Source organism: Leptonychotes weddellii, chromosome 1, assembly GCF_054177405.1.
Source record: "Leptonychotes weddellii isolate Sample4059 chromosome 1, ASM5417740v2, whole genome shotgun sequence".
NCBI lineage: Eukaryota > Metazoa > Chordata > Mammalia > Carnivora > Phocidae > Leptonychotes > Leptonychotes weddellii.
Window position 1 is genome coordinate 123,308,018 of NC_138369.1, and position 17,283 is coordinate 123,325,300.

A 17,283-nucleotide genomic window follows, 5' to 3' on the forward strand; every position below is an offset into this window, starting at 1 on the left:
AAATTGGCTTTGTTTTTGCCTTTGATTTGCTTTGCGTTGTTATTTATTCTTTCTTTCTTTTTAAATTTTATTTTATTTTATTATGTTATGTTAGTCACCCTAGAGTACATCATTAGTTTTTGATGTAGTGTTCCATGGTTCATTGTTTGTGTTGTATTTAAAGCAAGAGGCGGAAGGGCTTTTGGGAGCAATTTAACCTGTTATGTCATTTTCAGATAAGGAAACTGAAGCCCAGAAAGGGAGAGACAGTAGCTCCAGGTCACACAGCAGGGCATACTGGATCCAGCTGGGATTACAACCTAATGCTCCTTCCCTTCTCCCAGCTGAAGGTTGAGTGGAAATCAGATGGAAATCACATAACTCACTGTGACTCAATTTTTCGGTCTCAAAGGATGAATGTGCTTAACCATCAACCAAGATCATAAATGGCAACCAATAAATGTGATTTTTCAGAGGATGTTTAGATCTACTGGTTTTCTTAAGAACTACTACCCCTACTAGAGCCCCTCACAGAGGCAAGTAATCTCCCACCGGTTAGCAGGCTTCCCAAGGCTAGAACAACCCCAGCCCCACCCCGAATAATGTCTCTGCAGGGCTTCCTTAGAATTCTGGCCAAGGACCACACGTTCTCTGGACGAACACCTCTGCTAACCATTTCCGTGCCTTCAAAAGCAGTGTTTCCACTTTCCTTGTGGCCCTGAAGCATCTGCCAGCCAAACAAGCCAGAGCCCAGTGCTGTCCCTGGGCTGCCCCAAAGTCACAAAACCATTACCTGAGGATACACCAAACGTTTGGGAGAAGAAAAATAAATGCCAGATGTTAGGATCAGGCTCCCTGTATTAAACAATCAGACCCAAGCACGAATCTGTAAACTGGACAGCAGCCAAGATGAGGGGGGACCAAAATACATGTAGCTGAGGATGGGAATCAGTCCAAAATCCATTTTTCTTACAAAATGCCCCTACCCATCAATGGGCCCCACGCTCAGGCAACGTGTCGGTGATGCTCCGAGTCATGTGGGATTGAAGATTTTCTTCCAAAGGCACTGGGGTGAAGAGTCTTTCTACTTCAACCCCTTGAACAACCTTTTTTTAAAGACACAAGTCTTCAGGCAGCCCTTTCTGGAGCACTGTGGAGGAGGAATCGAAGCTTCCAGTGTAAATCTGTCCTCAGGTGAAAATCCCAGGGCCAGTAAGTCCACCAAGGCCCTGGCGAGGCTGGGCCCCTCCACCTCCTGCAGCGTTCTTCCAACTGGATCCAGGGACACGCGAGGCAGTGCAGACCCTGCTGGGGGATCCTGGAACTCCAGCTCATGGCCCCCCCACACTGGGAGAGGGTGTTGCTGAAGGGCACGGGGCCAGAAAGACTTCTGAGTCCAAATCACATGCTAACTTTAGAACTGGAGCATGCAAGAGAAGTGTAGTTCCGCCAAGAATGAACTTATTCTTTCTGCTTGAGCTCTCAGATCTGCAGCAAACGACATGCACGCGTGCGTGCGTGACTGTGCACGGAGGGGAAGGGAGAGACGACCTGATGAGAAACCAAGACGGACAGGCTGAGGGAGGCAAAGCGAGTATCCTCAGGAATGGAAGGGGGATCTGGCGACTTGGATTAACCTGTTAATTTATACCGTGGCTCTGTACAAAAATAAAAGGGTTCTCATAAGATTAACAATTTAAATAAATATCTGATAGAACTTTTCTTTCCCTCATCTTTATAGCTCATCTTTGGGGTTGATATTCAGTTCATGCTTCCCTTGCTGTTCCTGATCCAGGATGGCGATCACTTCATCGGCCTGTATTCGCTCCTGCAAAACAGGTAATGGATATATTTCTGTTACAGGAATCATGGTCAGCCCCCGCGACAGGTGCTTCCCAAACACTTCCGGGCATCGATCTGTGCAGAGATGGGTGCTAGATCTAGTTCAGGATTGACCCTCATCCCCGTCCCTCCAGTGCTGGCTTCTCCTGACTTCGTTATGTCCTAAGCAATAACTTTCCAAGATTTCTCTCTTGCCTGGAAGTCTTGTGTATTCAACTGATGAACACCCTTTCTTTTTTTTTTTTTTTTAAGATTTTATTTATTTATTTGAGAGAGAGAGAATGAGAGACAGAGAGCACGAGAGGGAGGAGGGTCAGAGGGAGAAGCAGACTCCCCGCTGAGCAGGGAGCCCGATGCGGGACTCGATCCCGGGACTCCAGGATCACGATCTGAGCCGAAGGCAGTCGCTTAACCAAGTGAGCCACCCACGCATCCTGAACACCCTTTCTATGCTGTGGTTCAATAGGCATCTCCGACTCAGTGCTCCAATCAGCGTTCCAGCTGGAGTCAGTGTTTTCTCCCCCACACACCTATTCCGGTCCAGCTCGCCAATTCTCTCTCTCAGCAAACACCGCCTCTGCTCACCCATTTGCCCTGAAAGCCCAGCCCATCTGATAAATCACCAAGTCCTGTCTGTTCCACCTCATGTTTCCACCCCTTTACAGGGCCCATTACTGTTGTCTTAGTTGAGGGCAGATTTCTCAACCGTGGCACGCCTGACCAGAGAATTCTTTGTTGTTGGGGGCGGTCCTGCACCTAGTAGAATTTTTAGCAACAGCCCTGACCTCTGCCCACTCCAGGGACCTGGTAGCACCTCCCTCCAAGTTTTAACAACCAAAAACATCCCTAGACCTTGCCGAACGTGCCCTAGGAAGCAAAATCGCTCCCACTAGAGAACCACAGGTATGGGTTCTCACCATCTCTTAGTTCAACTGCTGCAGCTTCCAAATCATACCCCCACTGCACACCCTACTTGCACATGCTTCTAAGGGGTCCTCTGCATTTCAGTCCCGACCACGTCACTGTCGGGTTCGTGCTCACAACCCTTGCATGGGTTCCTCTTGTTTGAGGTTCCAGGCCCAGTCTCCTTGGTGTGCTTATAAGGAGTTGCCTGATTTAGACCCTCCTCTCTTCTTTGGTTCCCCTTTGCCTTATCTTTTCACCTCACCTTATACTGTAACTTCCCGACTTACTTCAAGGCCCCGTACTCTCAAAGAAATCCCTAGCCCTAGTCTAGGTTAAAGGTCCTTCTGAATGTTTCCATCATATCCAATGCTTTCCCTTCCCCCTACATCAAACCATCAGCAGGCCCAGTTGATCTACCTCTAAATGGCATCTCCAACCTTCCATGTTCTTTCACCTTCTCTATCACTACTGCAGTCCATGACATGTAGTCTAGATGCAGCTTCCTATCCTGCATGTACTAGAGGTACCATATTGTCTGTCCTATCCTGTAACTTCCCAGAATGGGGGGAGGGGGAGCAGGGGAGGGCGCATGGCTTTCTTTTCCCAGTTAGAATAGAATTGGTGTTTCTTACCTAGTTTGTCGCATCTTACTGAATTTTACCTGGTGTTTTAATTACTTTAGCCCTCACCTTATGTCTCCATTTTGACCTCAAGCTCCTTGAAAATAGGGGTATGTCTTATGTAGTCCACGCCCCCTACTGCTAGTCTCTAGCACAATGCCAAGTGCAGCAAGTTATGGAAAAACTGTTTTATCACTTGAAAACAAGCCCTTCCATTCAAGACGTATCATTGAAAATGATGCCTCCATAAAGACAACCAAAGGGACTAAATATACTAAATAAGAAAGCTAAATTGATGTCATGCAAAGTAAGATGCCTGAGGACTACTTTACGAACATGGGAACGACAACTTTCTGCTTAACAAACTGATGTGCAAAACTGATACAAACTTTCAGATCTGACTGCTGCAAGAGACCCTTGCAATCATGTCTCTCCCGAAAGGGAAGAAGTTCCTGAGCTGGAACTCCACGTCCAAGGAACTGAAGCTTCTGTATTGTGCATCCTTCGGAGTTTACAATGCTAACTACACTTTGCGAACTGATAACCTTTAAAACAATCTAGAACAAGCAGGGAAATCTGCCAGCTCTGTTGACTCCTCCATAGGCTTGCTCAGGGATTCAATCTGAGAAGAGGCGCCTAACTCAGGACTCCCAAAGTTTATTGCACATTCGAATTACCTGGGGAGCTTTTCAAGCTCTCCATACCCAGGTCACACTCCTTATCAATTTAGCCAGAATGTTTGAGGATGGAGACAGATGTCAGCAGTTTGTAAAACTCCCTAGCTGATTACAATGCGGAGCCAAGTCTGGGAATCCCATAGGCTAAATTTTCTAGTAGTTGCTGAAGAGGTTCTGGTCATTCCCTCCTGTGACCACTAGATGCCACTACTGCCTGGATTCTGGAGAAGTTTCCTAACACTCTGGATTAGGAAGGAGCCATGAGAATTTACTTTGTGTCCCTTTATTTGATGGAAAATATCTTGGAAGAGATGGTTGGGATCCTGAGTAATGAAACGGACTCAGTGTTTGCTGAATTGAACACTAAAGGGAAAAGAGTGTGGTGATGTTCCAAGAATTTATCATCTTCCCCATCTGCTCATTTGCCTAGATTCTCTGGTGCAAGAGAACAGTTCGGGGGCGGGGGGGGGTGGTTTGCTGGTGTTTTAGAGTGGACAAGCACAAGGAAAGAAAGGAATCACAGCTGAGGGAGGCTGTTCAGTGCTCCTTGAAGATTTCAGAACTGCGTGCTCTGCCAGCAGCCCCCTCACCTCTGGCCAGGACCAGGAGGACACTCTTGCCCCTTCAGGTGCCTGGCTCCTCGGTGGGGAGCGAGCCTCTATCAGTCAGTCTTCCTTGATGCCCCCTACAAAATGCACACTGCTGTCCTAGATCTATGTCCTTGTCGACCTCTCCAAGCTCCTCATGGTCATGGACTGTGCTTTGTCATCCTTGTACCCCCAGGGCCTACCTAGCAGAGTTGCCCAGGCACAGAGATCTTCCATAAACATCTGCAAAGTACATGAAAGAATGCTTACGGAATGCGGCCTGAAATCTGTGTGAGCTAGATCCAATGGCAAAAAGCGTGAGACAGAGGAATGAATTTTAAAGTTTCTGACTAAATTGGATCCAATTTAGGTATCCAAAGAGAAAACTCGATCGAATGCCATTATAAAGACTAGATTTTCATAGCTCGCCAATACCCGGGGCTGGAGGAGACCAAAGACCCCCAGTTTAGCCCCTGCCGTGAAGTTTCAGTTTCAACGTCAGCATCCCATGCCAAGCTGTTGCCGAGGCTTTGACGTGAGTGAAAATGAACTTGCTACTTCTGAGGCAGACAATGCCACCAAGCAGTGGCGACAATTTGAAAGTCATTCCCATGTTGAGCTGACATTTTCCTTCCACGGGCTTATACCCATTGGTCTTAACTCCTCCCTCTGCAGCCTCATAGAGAGAGACCATAAGCTCTGGCCAGGGGCATCCAGGAGGATGGGATCCAGGTTAAGAGTCTACTTCCAATATGATAACAATATGTTAATATGCAATGTTTAGGTTAATAATAGTAAATAACAACAAACTTTCAGGTTGACTCACTGTCTCCTACATGTGTCTCATAAATGATTCAGTGCTCTTTTTAATGATTTATTGAGAAAATAAAACAGTCTTCCTGGTGCCCGGTAGAAAATGGTTCCTCTCTCCTGATGCCACAGTTTGGTAAGAAGCTCAAGACTAACTACAGACTGCCAGACATCACTTCAATTTCTATTTCCACAAACATTCCCTTATTAGAACCCATCTGGGGGCGCCTGGGTGGCTCAGTTGGTTGGGCGACTGCCTTCGGCTCGGCTCGTGATCCTGGAGTCCCGGGATCGAGTCCCGCGTCGGGCTCCCTGCTCAGCAGGGAGTCTGCTTCTCCCTCTGACCCTCCTCCCTCTCCTGCCCTCTGTCTCTCATTCTCTCTGTCTCAAATAAATAAATAAAATCTTTAAAAAAAAAAAAAGAAAAAGGAACCCATCTGATCAAGAGTTGCCTTCCTAGCCCCTCTTCGTTCTCTCAAACTCACACTACACACAGCAGATGTGTTAATTGCTTCATCGTGGATCTGAACAGGAAAATCTATTCTTGCTTAGAAAACACAGCCAGTGTTGGAAACCAGAAAGAAAGGACTCTGTAATAGTTTGATTGATTGACTGATTGATTTTTATGATCTCTAAGATCCCTGAAAGGTTATGGATCAATTCAAGGACTTTTCAGATAAATCAGTTTACAAAGCAGGTCTTTGGAACATCTGATTGGCCTTCTGGGTGGGCCACAGACTCACCAGCTCTCTATAAAGTGGGTCCAAGGTAAACCACAGAGCCACAGCACACCTCTGGCCCTTGGTGACCGCCTTCACTCCATGCGGGTTCTCTCCTCCAGACGAGAAGCTGATCATACGCCCACACTTTGGTTTGATAGAGGCCTAAGGAAGAACGTGAAAATTAAGACTTTCCGTATTATGAGCATTTCTACGATCCCTTTCTCTACCCTTCTATGGGATTTTTTAGGTCAAGTTTTGAATCAAAGAATAATGGAATCCTGGGACTGGGGTAGATAGATTGGTTCAATTTCCTCACCCGTAAAACAAAGGTAAGTTCAGGACAATGTGTGATTCAGACATAAAAGTGTTCAGGTAAAATGGCTGGCTCCCGGCCTTGAGCCCTAGCACGGTATCTGGCCTATGGCAGAGGCCCATTTAATATTCGCGGAATGACAAAAACAAATTAAGGAGTGCAGGAGTGCTGGTACATTTTTATTATTGATCTAGGTAGTGGCCCTATGGGTGCACCCTTTCCCATGCCTGAATCGTAGGTGTTTGGCTTGTGAGCCTTTCATAACACAGAGATTTTTAAAAGCCAAGTCTAATGTCATATGCTACTTTAATTCGCACTACAGTATTCCTGCCCAGTGGTCCTCAGTGAACGCTTTAATACCTCCAGTAATGAGAACACTCCCCTCCTTGGGGAGACCTAGTCCGTGGCCTCCAGGCTCTGAAATGACTAACACGGTCCTGCCAACCTTGTGCAGTGCTCAGGTGAAACTGCTCACTAATGTTGAGTAGAAGACAGCAGAGAGAAAAGCAGCACCGCTAGGGAGCCGGCGTGGGAGATCACGTGAGCGGGCTCTCCGAACGGGGGAACTGAAGCAACAGAATGTAAGAGGCCTGGCGTCTGTATTTAAGAAGCGTCTGGTGTCAGTAGAGTTCATTTTTCTTTCTTGAGAAACACAGACACATTACTCATTCCATAACAGAGCTTAGAAAAGTAAAGTAAAAGAAAAAAAAAAGTGGTACCATTCTACCATTTGATGAGATGAGCTCATTTTATTTTATTTTTTTTAAAGATTTTATTTATTTTGAGAGACAGAGAGAGAGAGAGTGAGCGAGAGAGAGAGCACAAACCAGGGGGAGAGGCAGAGGAAGAAGCCTGTCAACTCCCCACTGAGCAAGGAGCCGGATGTGGGGCTCTATCCCAGGACCCTGGGATCATGACCTGAGCCCAAGGCAGACGCTTAACCGACTGAGCCACCCAGGTGCCCAGGGCTCATTTTAACTAGTTATCTTCTGCACTGACTTGGATTGATACATGCTCATTAGAAAAACCTTTGGTTTCCTTCACCATAAAAGGGGATGGCTATGTGTTTCCACTGCCAGCTTCAGGAACAATATTTGGAAAATTTCCTGAGGTCCTTGGATGCTACCTAACACAGGGACCCCTAGACGGTAAGATACACATGGAAGGTCAGAGGGAGATGGAGGAGTCAAGAAGTCTGAAACCTGTCTGTGTGTGTGTGTATGTGTGTGTGTGTGATGAGCAGAGAAAAGCAGTCAGCTTCTGGTTACTCTTCTATTCACAATAATTGAGAAATGATTTGTCTTTGCTGGAGAGAGTTGCTTTACTTCTGCAGCTTTGTCAAGGTGACTTCGGATGCAAATCTAGAGAATTCACTCCTTAAGGGTGCCCTTGGTATCAATCTGATTTCATTTTCCTGGAGAAGGAATCTGTTGTAAGTTTCCACATGGAAACAAAAAAAATAAATGATGCTTGAAACATATGAAGTAGGTAGGAAAGCCTTGGTCTACTCACAGCTTTAAGATCCAGTTTCGAGTTTTCTGGGCAGCTCATTCCCAGGTGCTGGTCAGGGCTCACTCAAGCACACGTGGGCACCATTGCTTCTATGTGATTATCAAGTGTCAGCAGTAACATTTTACAATATTAAACACAGGGTGTGGGGACAACTTGATGCTTTATCTCCGATGGAACTGGATGAATTCAAAGTATTTTTACACATGAAGAACTTGGGAAAGTTTAGGAGAAGAAGCTATCAGCTACCTGAAGCATTTGGAATTGATCATAGGTATGTAGGTTCACAGAAGTCTCTGTGACCAGTCTTACCAAATGGAGAGCGTCACCTGTTATATATCAGCCACGGAAAGGAATAAACAAGCTTCATGTATGACATAACTTCTATAGAAAAATATGTCCTGAAGTTTAGATGATTGTAAATATACTTCTGGAGCACAGTTCTATATTGAATTTAATTTTTTGTGAAGCAAATAGAAATTATTTTTTTAAAGATTTTATTTATTTGGCAGAAAGAGAGACAGCGAGAGAAGGAACATAAGCAGGTTGAGAGGGAGAGGGAGAAGCAGGCTTCCCGCCGAGCAGGGAGCCCGATGCGGGGTTCGATCCCAGGACCCTGGGACCATGACCTGAGCCGAAGGCAGACACTTAAAGACTGAGCCACCCAGGTGCTCCGCAAATAGAAATTATTAAATTTCACCTCTCTCAAACTTGTACAGTGAAACCCAAATCCCAAAATACTCATGTTTCACAAATATGCTGCTGTTGAACATAATCTATGTATTTCCAAGTATGATAAAAAAAATTCCTTTTGCTTTCCATCTAACTGATGATTCAAAGTCAGAGAAGCCTTTGTGCTCTATTTGTCTTGAATGAATGTAAATCTTTAGCCACCGTTCAGTTAATTGTGTAATTCCCAGATTTTTCCAAAGTAAAGAACTTAGAGGACTTTTTTCCTTGTGTAGCCCCAAGTTGGGCCACTTCTCTGCTTCATTTGTCCCTTATGTCAAAGAAAGGAAAGCTGAAAAGTAAAATTATCCATTTCTCTTTGTATCAGTCCCAACTGATTACCTAAGAATTTTAATTATTTACAAAATCCTCTAAAAACTCCACCATATGTATTAATATGAAGTAGAGCTAACTTGGGAAAATGAATCTATCAACTTGGAGCTTTTCAATCAAAACACTGTTTAATCGGTTTTTCTATTTTTTAGGGGTGGTGGTGAGGGTTAGATTCAGTACGTTTTAAAATAGTTACACCTTTCTCTTAAAAGTACAGCTATATGAAAGCAGTATTATCTGCTTTCACATCTTTAAACAGCAGAATTACAGTTAACTTGCATTCAACAATTAATGAATTACTGATTCTTACATGGTATTCCAGGCATCACTTGCTTTCAAACATTAAGCATTTCCAAATATGGCCACTAGATGGAGTAGAAGCAAAGAAATCTTTTCAACCACCTGTCTGATTTTCTTTCCAACTGTGTGAGCTGGAAGCATTTTAAAATCTGTTCTAGTGTTAGCAGAGCTCAGAGCTTTCTGCACAGAGACTTTAAAAAAAAAAATGATAATTTTGTGTCAGGATTAGAAGCAACCCGGATCATCAATCTTGATTTAGTTTTCCAGATAATGAATCTGTTGATACTTAAGCTTTTACAACAAAGCATGAGGCATCATAACCTTTTAGATACACATTATTGCGTAAAATGGTACGAAATATTTTTTCTTAATTATTCCAATGTTTCTGGACAATTTTAACCTGAATCTCCATAGGGTTCCCTTTTAAATCCAGTAGTACAGAATTTTTTATATCATCTGCTTATACCCCACCAGTATGCCATAAATGATATATGGGTGTCTCCTACAAAATAGGAGAGGGAAAACATAATACTCAGAAAAAGCAGTGAAAAGAGTATGTATAAGACAAAATCCTTGAAGTTTGTCAGATACATGCCTCAACTATTTAGATTTTATATGGAGGAAAGATGTATCTCATAATCTATTTACAATTCAATTACATCCTCAACTGGAAAATATATTTTTCTACCATGGTTTATACTCTTTGGCTTAAAATCCAAAAGATGCTGGCTAAATGGTCTATAACCCAGTGGACTGGTTTTCCAAAGGCACTGCTTTGCCTAGGAAGATGGTAGTTGAAATTAACTGTTGATTTTTACCTACAAAGGTGTGTTCAGAATCTCATCTATAGTGTGTGTGTGTGTGTGTGTGTGTGTGTGTGTGTGATGTGTATGTATCAATTTTCATGTATAGGATTACTTGCAGCCATAAGCATATATACCCATACACACATATATAGTAATTTTGATAACTAGGGGTCTAGAGCCCAATACTCAGTATAAGCATGGAGAACACCAGGTTGCTCGAAAACTATCCTATAGAACCCATTTGTCTAGTCCTAGGCATGGATGACTTAGAAATAGGTGTTTTTATGTTTCCCTCAGACTACCTGACAAAGAATCAGAAGACCTAAGTTCCGGTTGCAGGTCTAACACTAACTAGCTATCTAATCATGAGCAGTTGCTTCATATACCTACTCTTTAAATTACCCATCTGTAAAATGGACTGGAAGATTTTATTGATGAGTCCATCTCTAACATTTTAGGATGCATACATTTGCTGGGCCCCTGTGCATCTCTTGAATTCTCAAGCTCAGCTATTTGAAGTCCAACAGTCTGTGAATCCTTGGAAAACAGCAAGCTTGAGATGAAGAAATGCTACAAAAACTTGCCTGTATAGGTTTACTTACAGTCACAGTCTTGGCATCCATCTCAGTGAAAATGAACTCTCCTCCTTCAAAGTCATCATTCATATACAGGAGAGCACTAGAAGAAAAAAAATAGAAAACCATTTGTACTATTACGTGCTTACAACAGCTTTGTCAGAGAATACCAGAGATGTAATAAACTGACCAGCCTGATTGGTTAAGTTTCCTTTGAACTGGACATTGAAATTACTGACCCTCCTAACCCTAAAAAGATCAGATACAGTTTGGGTCGTACCCCTGAAGTATTTATCTGTTTCACTTATGCTAACATTTTAATCATATTTCAAATTTTATCGCACATTTCACTTTTTCCCAAGAAAACCTAATTAGATTTAATCTACCCCTTTGAACCTGCCCATGCTACTTATCATTCTCCTCTTCCCTCTTATGCTTGTAACTTGAAAGGATGTTAGTTCCTCCCGAAGGAGCTAGAGAGCTCCAAAAGGTGTAGTCTTGCTTTGTGGATAGGGTTGTTCAATAAATGTTTTTTGTATGGTGCACGCTGCAGTAGTAATAAACCACTATTATATACATGGTGACTTCTCTTTGGGCCCTACAATATCACCTAATTTTTCCTCCGAGTTTCCAGTTTCTTGTTTATAAAAGGCAGACATTGGTGAGTGATACTGTAAGATCCCTGTGTGCATTGGGACACAGCGTATCCTTGGGTTCTCAGACTGAGATACGCAACCCACAAGGGATACACTTCAGTGAAAACCAAATGATCAACAAAGAAAGCTTTACTTTTTATATGAAAACAAAATGAGATTTTGTGGATTCCGATGCAACAGAATGTGCTTGGCTTCTCAAGGTAAAATCTGAGACGATCAAGTCACTTCCTGGTTGTGTCAGCTGCTTCAGGAGGGTATTTGAGAATCTCTGCTTCATCAAGATGAATATGATGACAAGCCAAACATATCAGTTTTCTAGTTTCCATGGGTAGTTGGCAACTGTTGGACAAAAGCTTGGTTGTGAAGGCAGTGCTGGTTGTACCTATAGTCCCGGAACGTGTAAGCAGGAGGCTCCTTCCAGCATTCGTTGGCCTCAGGATCCAACAGGCAGTTGTCGGCATGGATGGGGTGACTGAGGTCAGTTCTTCTATCCTGCTGACCTGCCGGAAAAGGGAACTGGTGAGAATGACAGGAGAGCAGGAACCTCCAACAGCAAAGCTGACAACCTGTCTTCTCCCATCGCTGCTGGCCTTTGCAAATTTGAGACACAAGATAGACCCACAGAGATGAACGAACCGACTAAGCAGTCAGGAGACGGGTCCTGCTTTGGTGCAAACTTGATGTAAAACCATGGACAAATCACGCCTGCCTGTTTTGCTATAAAAGTTTCTTGATATGAAGATACATAGTAGAAATTCCATGCATTCCATGGGTCGGACCTCATGTGGGGCAGGCAAATGAGAGGGGTGAAAAGAAGATGTAAAAAGAAAAGGCTGATTCAGCTGAAAGTTCATGTGTCAAAGTCTCCTCCCATGACATCCTTCCTCCCCTCCTACTCAACAGAGTGTGGAAGAGAAGATCTAGGGGAGAAATCATGACAGCCGGGAGTGAGGCGGTCTCTGCCTTTTTAAGAACACTTCTTTCAACAATCCCTTCATCTTCTAAGCAACCACTTAATGCTTTGGGGGCGTGATGGGGGACTATAATCTTCAGGTTCCTGGTTCCCTGGAAAGTAAAACCTAAAGCAGGAAAGTCTTTCTTTGTGTGACTTTAAGCAAGTAAGGAAAATAGTTTTGAAAGGAAAGACAGGCAGAGCAATGGCCTTCTGGAACTTGAGGGGGCCAGAAAGGAGAAGAGGAAAGGGGGAGAAAAGAGTGAACAAGCTTCTTCTGTTTGGGGAATTTAGAACTTTGCTAAACCATGAGTCTAAAATGTAACAGAACTTTGTTTTACATTGTTTTCTTTCTCATTTCACCCTGGGTAGGAGGGAACAAGTTCAGACTCTGGAATCTTACCAGACAGAGCAGTTCGGCAGACCATGTGTGTATAAGAAAAATACAGGGTTGAGTTCAGCATGAAATAGGATTCTACAATCTTTCGAGCCTTCTCACTGATGTCATAAAACAGACGGGCACTCTTCAGTGGAACTCGGCCTTCGTAACCAAACTGAAGACAAAGAAGAACATGAGATTGCACTGGGTTGATCGGAAGGCTTGAGAAAAACAGACACTAGGTTTCAGTAAGGCAATATAAGGATGGTCAAGTCTGCGTTGACCAGTGGGAATACGACCACATGCTCGAGGATTCTGGTTAGTAAAATAAGCCATTGAAATTCATCCTTCCTAATCACAGTGAGAACACTGAAAGCTACCTCCCCAACAACCCTTGGTGTGGTGCAGAATCATCATGTGGTTCAGTATGTTTTCGCCATCGCACCAGGAGCTCCTTGAGGACAGGGGGGACTATGTATTATTTGTGAGATATGAATTTAGGAGATAAAAAGTTTGATAAGTTGATAACTCAGTGAAGGAATCAGGAATGATTTAAAACAATGGAGATGTCATTTCATACTTGCTCCCTTCATCTCTCCTGACAGGTCTACAGTCTGGACTCTCCTCTTTCCTGTACCTGTAATGCACAGAAGGTATCTGATAATGCTTAGGAACCCAAACCCAAAAGAAGCTACGACTTTACTTTGAGTGCTTTCAGGACGGTTGCACCTTCAAACTTCTCATTGGGTGTATGGGGTGAAGTTTTTCCTCTGTATCCATCACCAACAAGCATGATTCCCTGGCAGCAAAATATAAAAAGATGCTTTATTAATGACAGCAATGACTTCATCAGCTTTCCCTTTTTGCCTTGACTGCCAGGAAGCTAAGGACCGCAGTCAATACTCAGAACCATCCCTATTTTGTACCAAGATCCTGGTATCATTAATCCTTCCAATCAAAAGAGATATCTTCATTTAAACTTCACTCTACATGTTCATCATGAAATACCAGTTTTTGTAGAAATAGGTAGGCTATAAATGATTAATATATTAGTTAATTATCCATTAAAATAAAGAGATTTCCCAGTGACTTCATAAGGTAGGCAGGGCACATGCTGAATGGCATTGTCCTATGTATTAAGCCACTAACTATTCCAGATCCATGAGCTGTGTCCAGATCTAAACAAAATTCAAATCAGCCCAAACCAGGCTATGAAAATGCCCCCACATCGAGGTCCTTGTCCTAAAGAAAGTGACGTTTCAGGCCTGGTTTCCTGACTCCAAGTGAGACTAGGACGAGAGAGCTCCAGGGCTCCCACCAGGCTGGCACCCTCAGGCTCCCTCCTCCCCCCACCCCACCTCTTGGGTCCTCACACTGGCCACGCTGTGGAGCTCCCGGCACTGTTCTTCCGACAGGACGTTATCCAGGAGAACCCGCTGAGTCCCGTTCAGCTGCTCCGAGTTATAGACAAATGTGATGTTCTCATAGAGCAGAGGGCCACCTGAAGAGACAGAACACATCATCTTCTCTGTTCCCTCTGTTCCCAAGGAGGGAAGCACAGAACACCTGCCGGTTTTTAATGAGAAATTCATGAGAATCACTTTGCTCATGAATACTTAAGAATGCAAAGACACACTGGAAGCTTGCTAAGTACAATATGGATTCAGGGAAAAGACAGATGTCTGAAGACCAGATATCTGAAGATGTTTCTCCATAACATCACAATAATGTCACACTTGTATAGTATTGTGGGTTTGATACACTATCTTTTCCTTTGATTCCAGGGATGATCTTGCAAAGCAGACTGGGAATATCACAGGATGCTGCTCGGAGAAGACCTTCCAGAATTCTCTCGGCAACTGCACACGCCCTTCTCCACAACCTTTGGTTCCTAACTCTGCTACAACATCACATTACTGGATCATGTGTTTGTGCCCCCACATGTGACATACACACCACAGTCTCACTGGTATGGAGAGAAATATCTTCACTAGAAAACTCAGCTGGTAAATGCACCATCAGGACAGTCACACCCAAGCCAGCCACCTCCTTCCTAGTCTTCTTCCCACCAACTAACTGACTCTACACAGTCTTGTTTGTGGAATATTTATTTTTCTCTGTTCTCCGGGCAAACCTTTATATTGCTCTCTTTGCACGGGAAGGTTTCCTATAGGCACCTGTTCTCTCCCTGGATGGAGCCCACAACTTTATGAAATTAGCCCATGTAGGCTTTTCAGAAGGTGATGCTTTGGGGTCATGCTTTAGGTGGTTAATTACAAAATCTAGACATGACCAGGCTCTTTCCTCACAGAGGATAGGACTGAAGGACAAAGCCTCTGTTGGTGAGGAAATCTCCAGCTATAACACAGTGCAACCAGCTTGAACTAAAAAACTGAACAGAGAGGAAGAAAGTTTTTCTGCTCTTTATAAGACTCCTAAGGGACCTGACATGTGCCTGTTAGTAACAACAGTTCGCCCTGGAGGGAGGCAGTGGGAGGGCTCAGCTGCTCCCTTCTTCCCCCAGTCAAGCAATGGTCCCCAACACACTGGCCTAAAACACATTGGTGAAGAAGGAAGAAACCAACTGAAATCGATGTCCCCTCTAGTTCTTTAAAACGAATTAGTGAAACTAAGGAACAGCATCAAGTTTATTAATAGTCTAGTTAAGATGGAAGATTCACTACAGCCCACAATTAGTGGACTATTAAGATAAAGAGACAGTGTTTCCCAATCTTTAATAATAGATGGTTATCTGTTAAAGGAAAAGCTCCCTAAGGAGAGGCAGTGCAGACACATTACTTTATCACAATTTTATTTCCATACTCGCAATTATAAAACTATGAGCACTGGGCGCCTGGGTGGCTCAGTTGGTTAAGCGACTGCCTTCGGCTCAGGTCATGATCCTGGAGTCCCGGGATCGAGTCCCGCATCGGGCTCCCTGCTCGGCAGGGAGTCTGCTTCTCCCTCTGACCCTCCCCCCTCTCATGTGCTCTCTCTCATTCTCTCTCTCAAATAAATAAATAAATAAAATCTTTAAAAAAAAAAAAAACTATGAGCACTGTATTTATTTATCTTTAGAGTTTCATATAACTCTAATACCAAAAGCAATTTACAAGATTAAATAAAAGCAAGACCATAAAACTAAATTTGAGTTAATATTAATGAAATGGTTAATGTTATTTTGCAGAAACCAAAAAGCTACATTCCACATGAATGTTCTACTCACTGATCTGGCCCAGATTCTTTTGAGCCAGCATTCTTTATAGTATTTCTGGTGTGTAATGACTCATTGCACTGCAACTTTTCTCTACTGAAATTACTATGAAGTCATAGTGTACCATGATAAATTTGGGCCTTTATCTGCTCCTGATACATTATTTATAAGTTTGTTCGACTTCGTTTCTTGTTAGTCTTCAGCTCCCGAAGTATCACTAACTGGTGCCAACAAGATAGTAGCCTCACCCACCGTGGTGTGAAATCTCATGGTGGGACTTGACTATCAGGTGGTTATTTACATGACCCACTAGTTACCCCTATTAATTTTTTTTTTAGATTGTCATCAAAATCTATAAATACAGAATTTCTTGGATTCCAGGAATATAACCACAAGGTATAGTTTCAGTACCAATCTTTTGGATGAATAGAAAAAAAATACACACACACACATACACAATTCAATGTTTCTCAGTCTTTATTCCACAGAAAGTTTTTGATGAAAAAAGAGTTTCTTGATCAAATGTGTTTGGGAACTACTAGGTTACACAAAATTTAAGAGGACTTCTTAGGACTTTTAATATGTAAATAGGCATTAAGAATATCCTGAGTATTGAGACAGTATAAAGCAGTTCTCACCCTTAATCGAGCATAAAACCAACCTCCCTTCCTCCCTCCCTCCTTTCCTTCCTTCCTTCCTTCCTTCCTTCCTTCCTTCCTTCCTATGACAGAGAGACTCTAAAATGACCCCCTAATGATCACTGCCTCCTGGGATTCATGGGCTTGCATAATTTGCTTTCCTCAAGTGTGAATGGGGCTTGGAATTTGCTTCCAACAATAGAATATGGCAAAGGTGATGGGATATGACTTCTGTGATTGTATTACATGAGATTGCCACCTCCATCTTGCTAGCAGACTCAGTCTATTGCCTTCTCAGCTTGCATTGCAATATGTTGCTGCATTAGACAGACTCATGCAGCAAGGAATGAGGCCTCCTCCAGCCAACGATCAACTAGGAACTGAGGACCACTGTCCACTAAGACTTTAGGAACCAAATTCTATCATCTGAGCTTGGAAGAAGATAGTTCCTCAGTCAAGCCTTAGAAGAGACCTCAGCCCTGATCAACAATTTGAGGGAAGCCTGTCACAGACCCTGAAGCAAGGGACCCCACCAAGCTACCCCCAAATTCTTGACCCCCAGAAACTGGGTGATAGTGAATGTATGTTATTGTAAGCTGCTACATTTGTGCTCCCTTTTTTTTTTGGTAGCAATAAAAAAACAGTAGACTCACCCTCTCCCCAACAGGACCTCTTAACATAAAACACAGGTTATTTGGGAAAAGTTGCCCTAATCTATATAGCTGATTAAGAACCA

At 43.3% G+C, this 17,283-nt stretch overlaps 1 protein-coding gene across 1 annotated transcript in view; it reads right to left on the reverse strand.

Moving 5' to 3' along the window:
- Positions 1–819: 819 nt before the first annotated feature.
- Positions 820–17,283, reverse strand: part of P3H2 (prolyl 3-hydroxylase 2) — a 153,468-nt gene continuing 137,004 nt past the window's right edge. The window contains exons 9-15 of the mRNA XM_006740246.3: positions 14,069–14,196; positions 13,399–13,494; positions 12,720–12,870; positions 11,747–11,864; positions 10,736–10,811; positions 6,165–6,305; positions 820–1,807 (exon numbers count right to left, since the gene is read on the reverse strand). Coding sequence (XP_006740309.3) covers positions 1,715–1,807; positions 6,165–6,305; positions 10,736–10,811; positions 11,747–11,864; positions 12,720–12,870; positions 13,399–13,494; positions 14,069–14,196 — 803 coding nt within the window. The 3' untranslated portion in view covers positions 820–1,714. The remainder of the gene's footprint in view (positions 1,808–6,164; positions 6,306–10,735; positions 10,812–11,746; positions 11,865–12,719; positions 12,871–13,398; positions 13,495–14,068; positions 14,197–17,283) is intronic.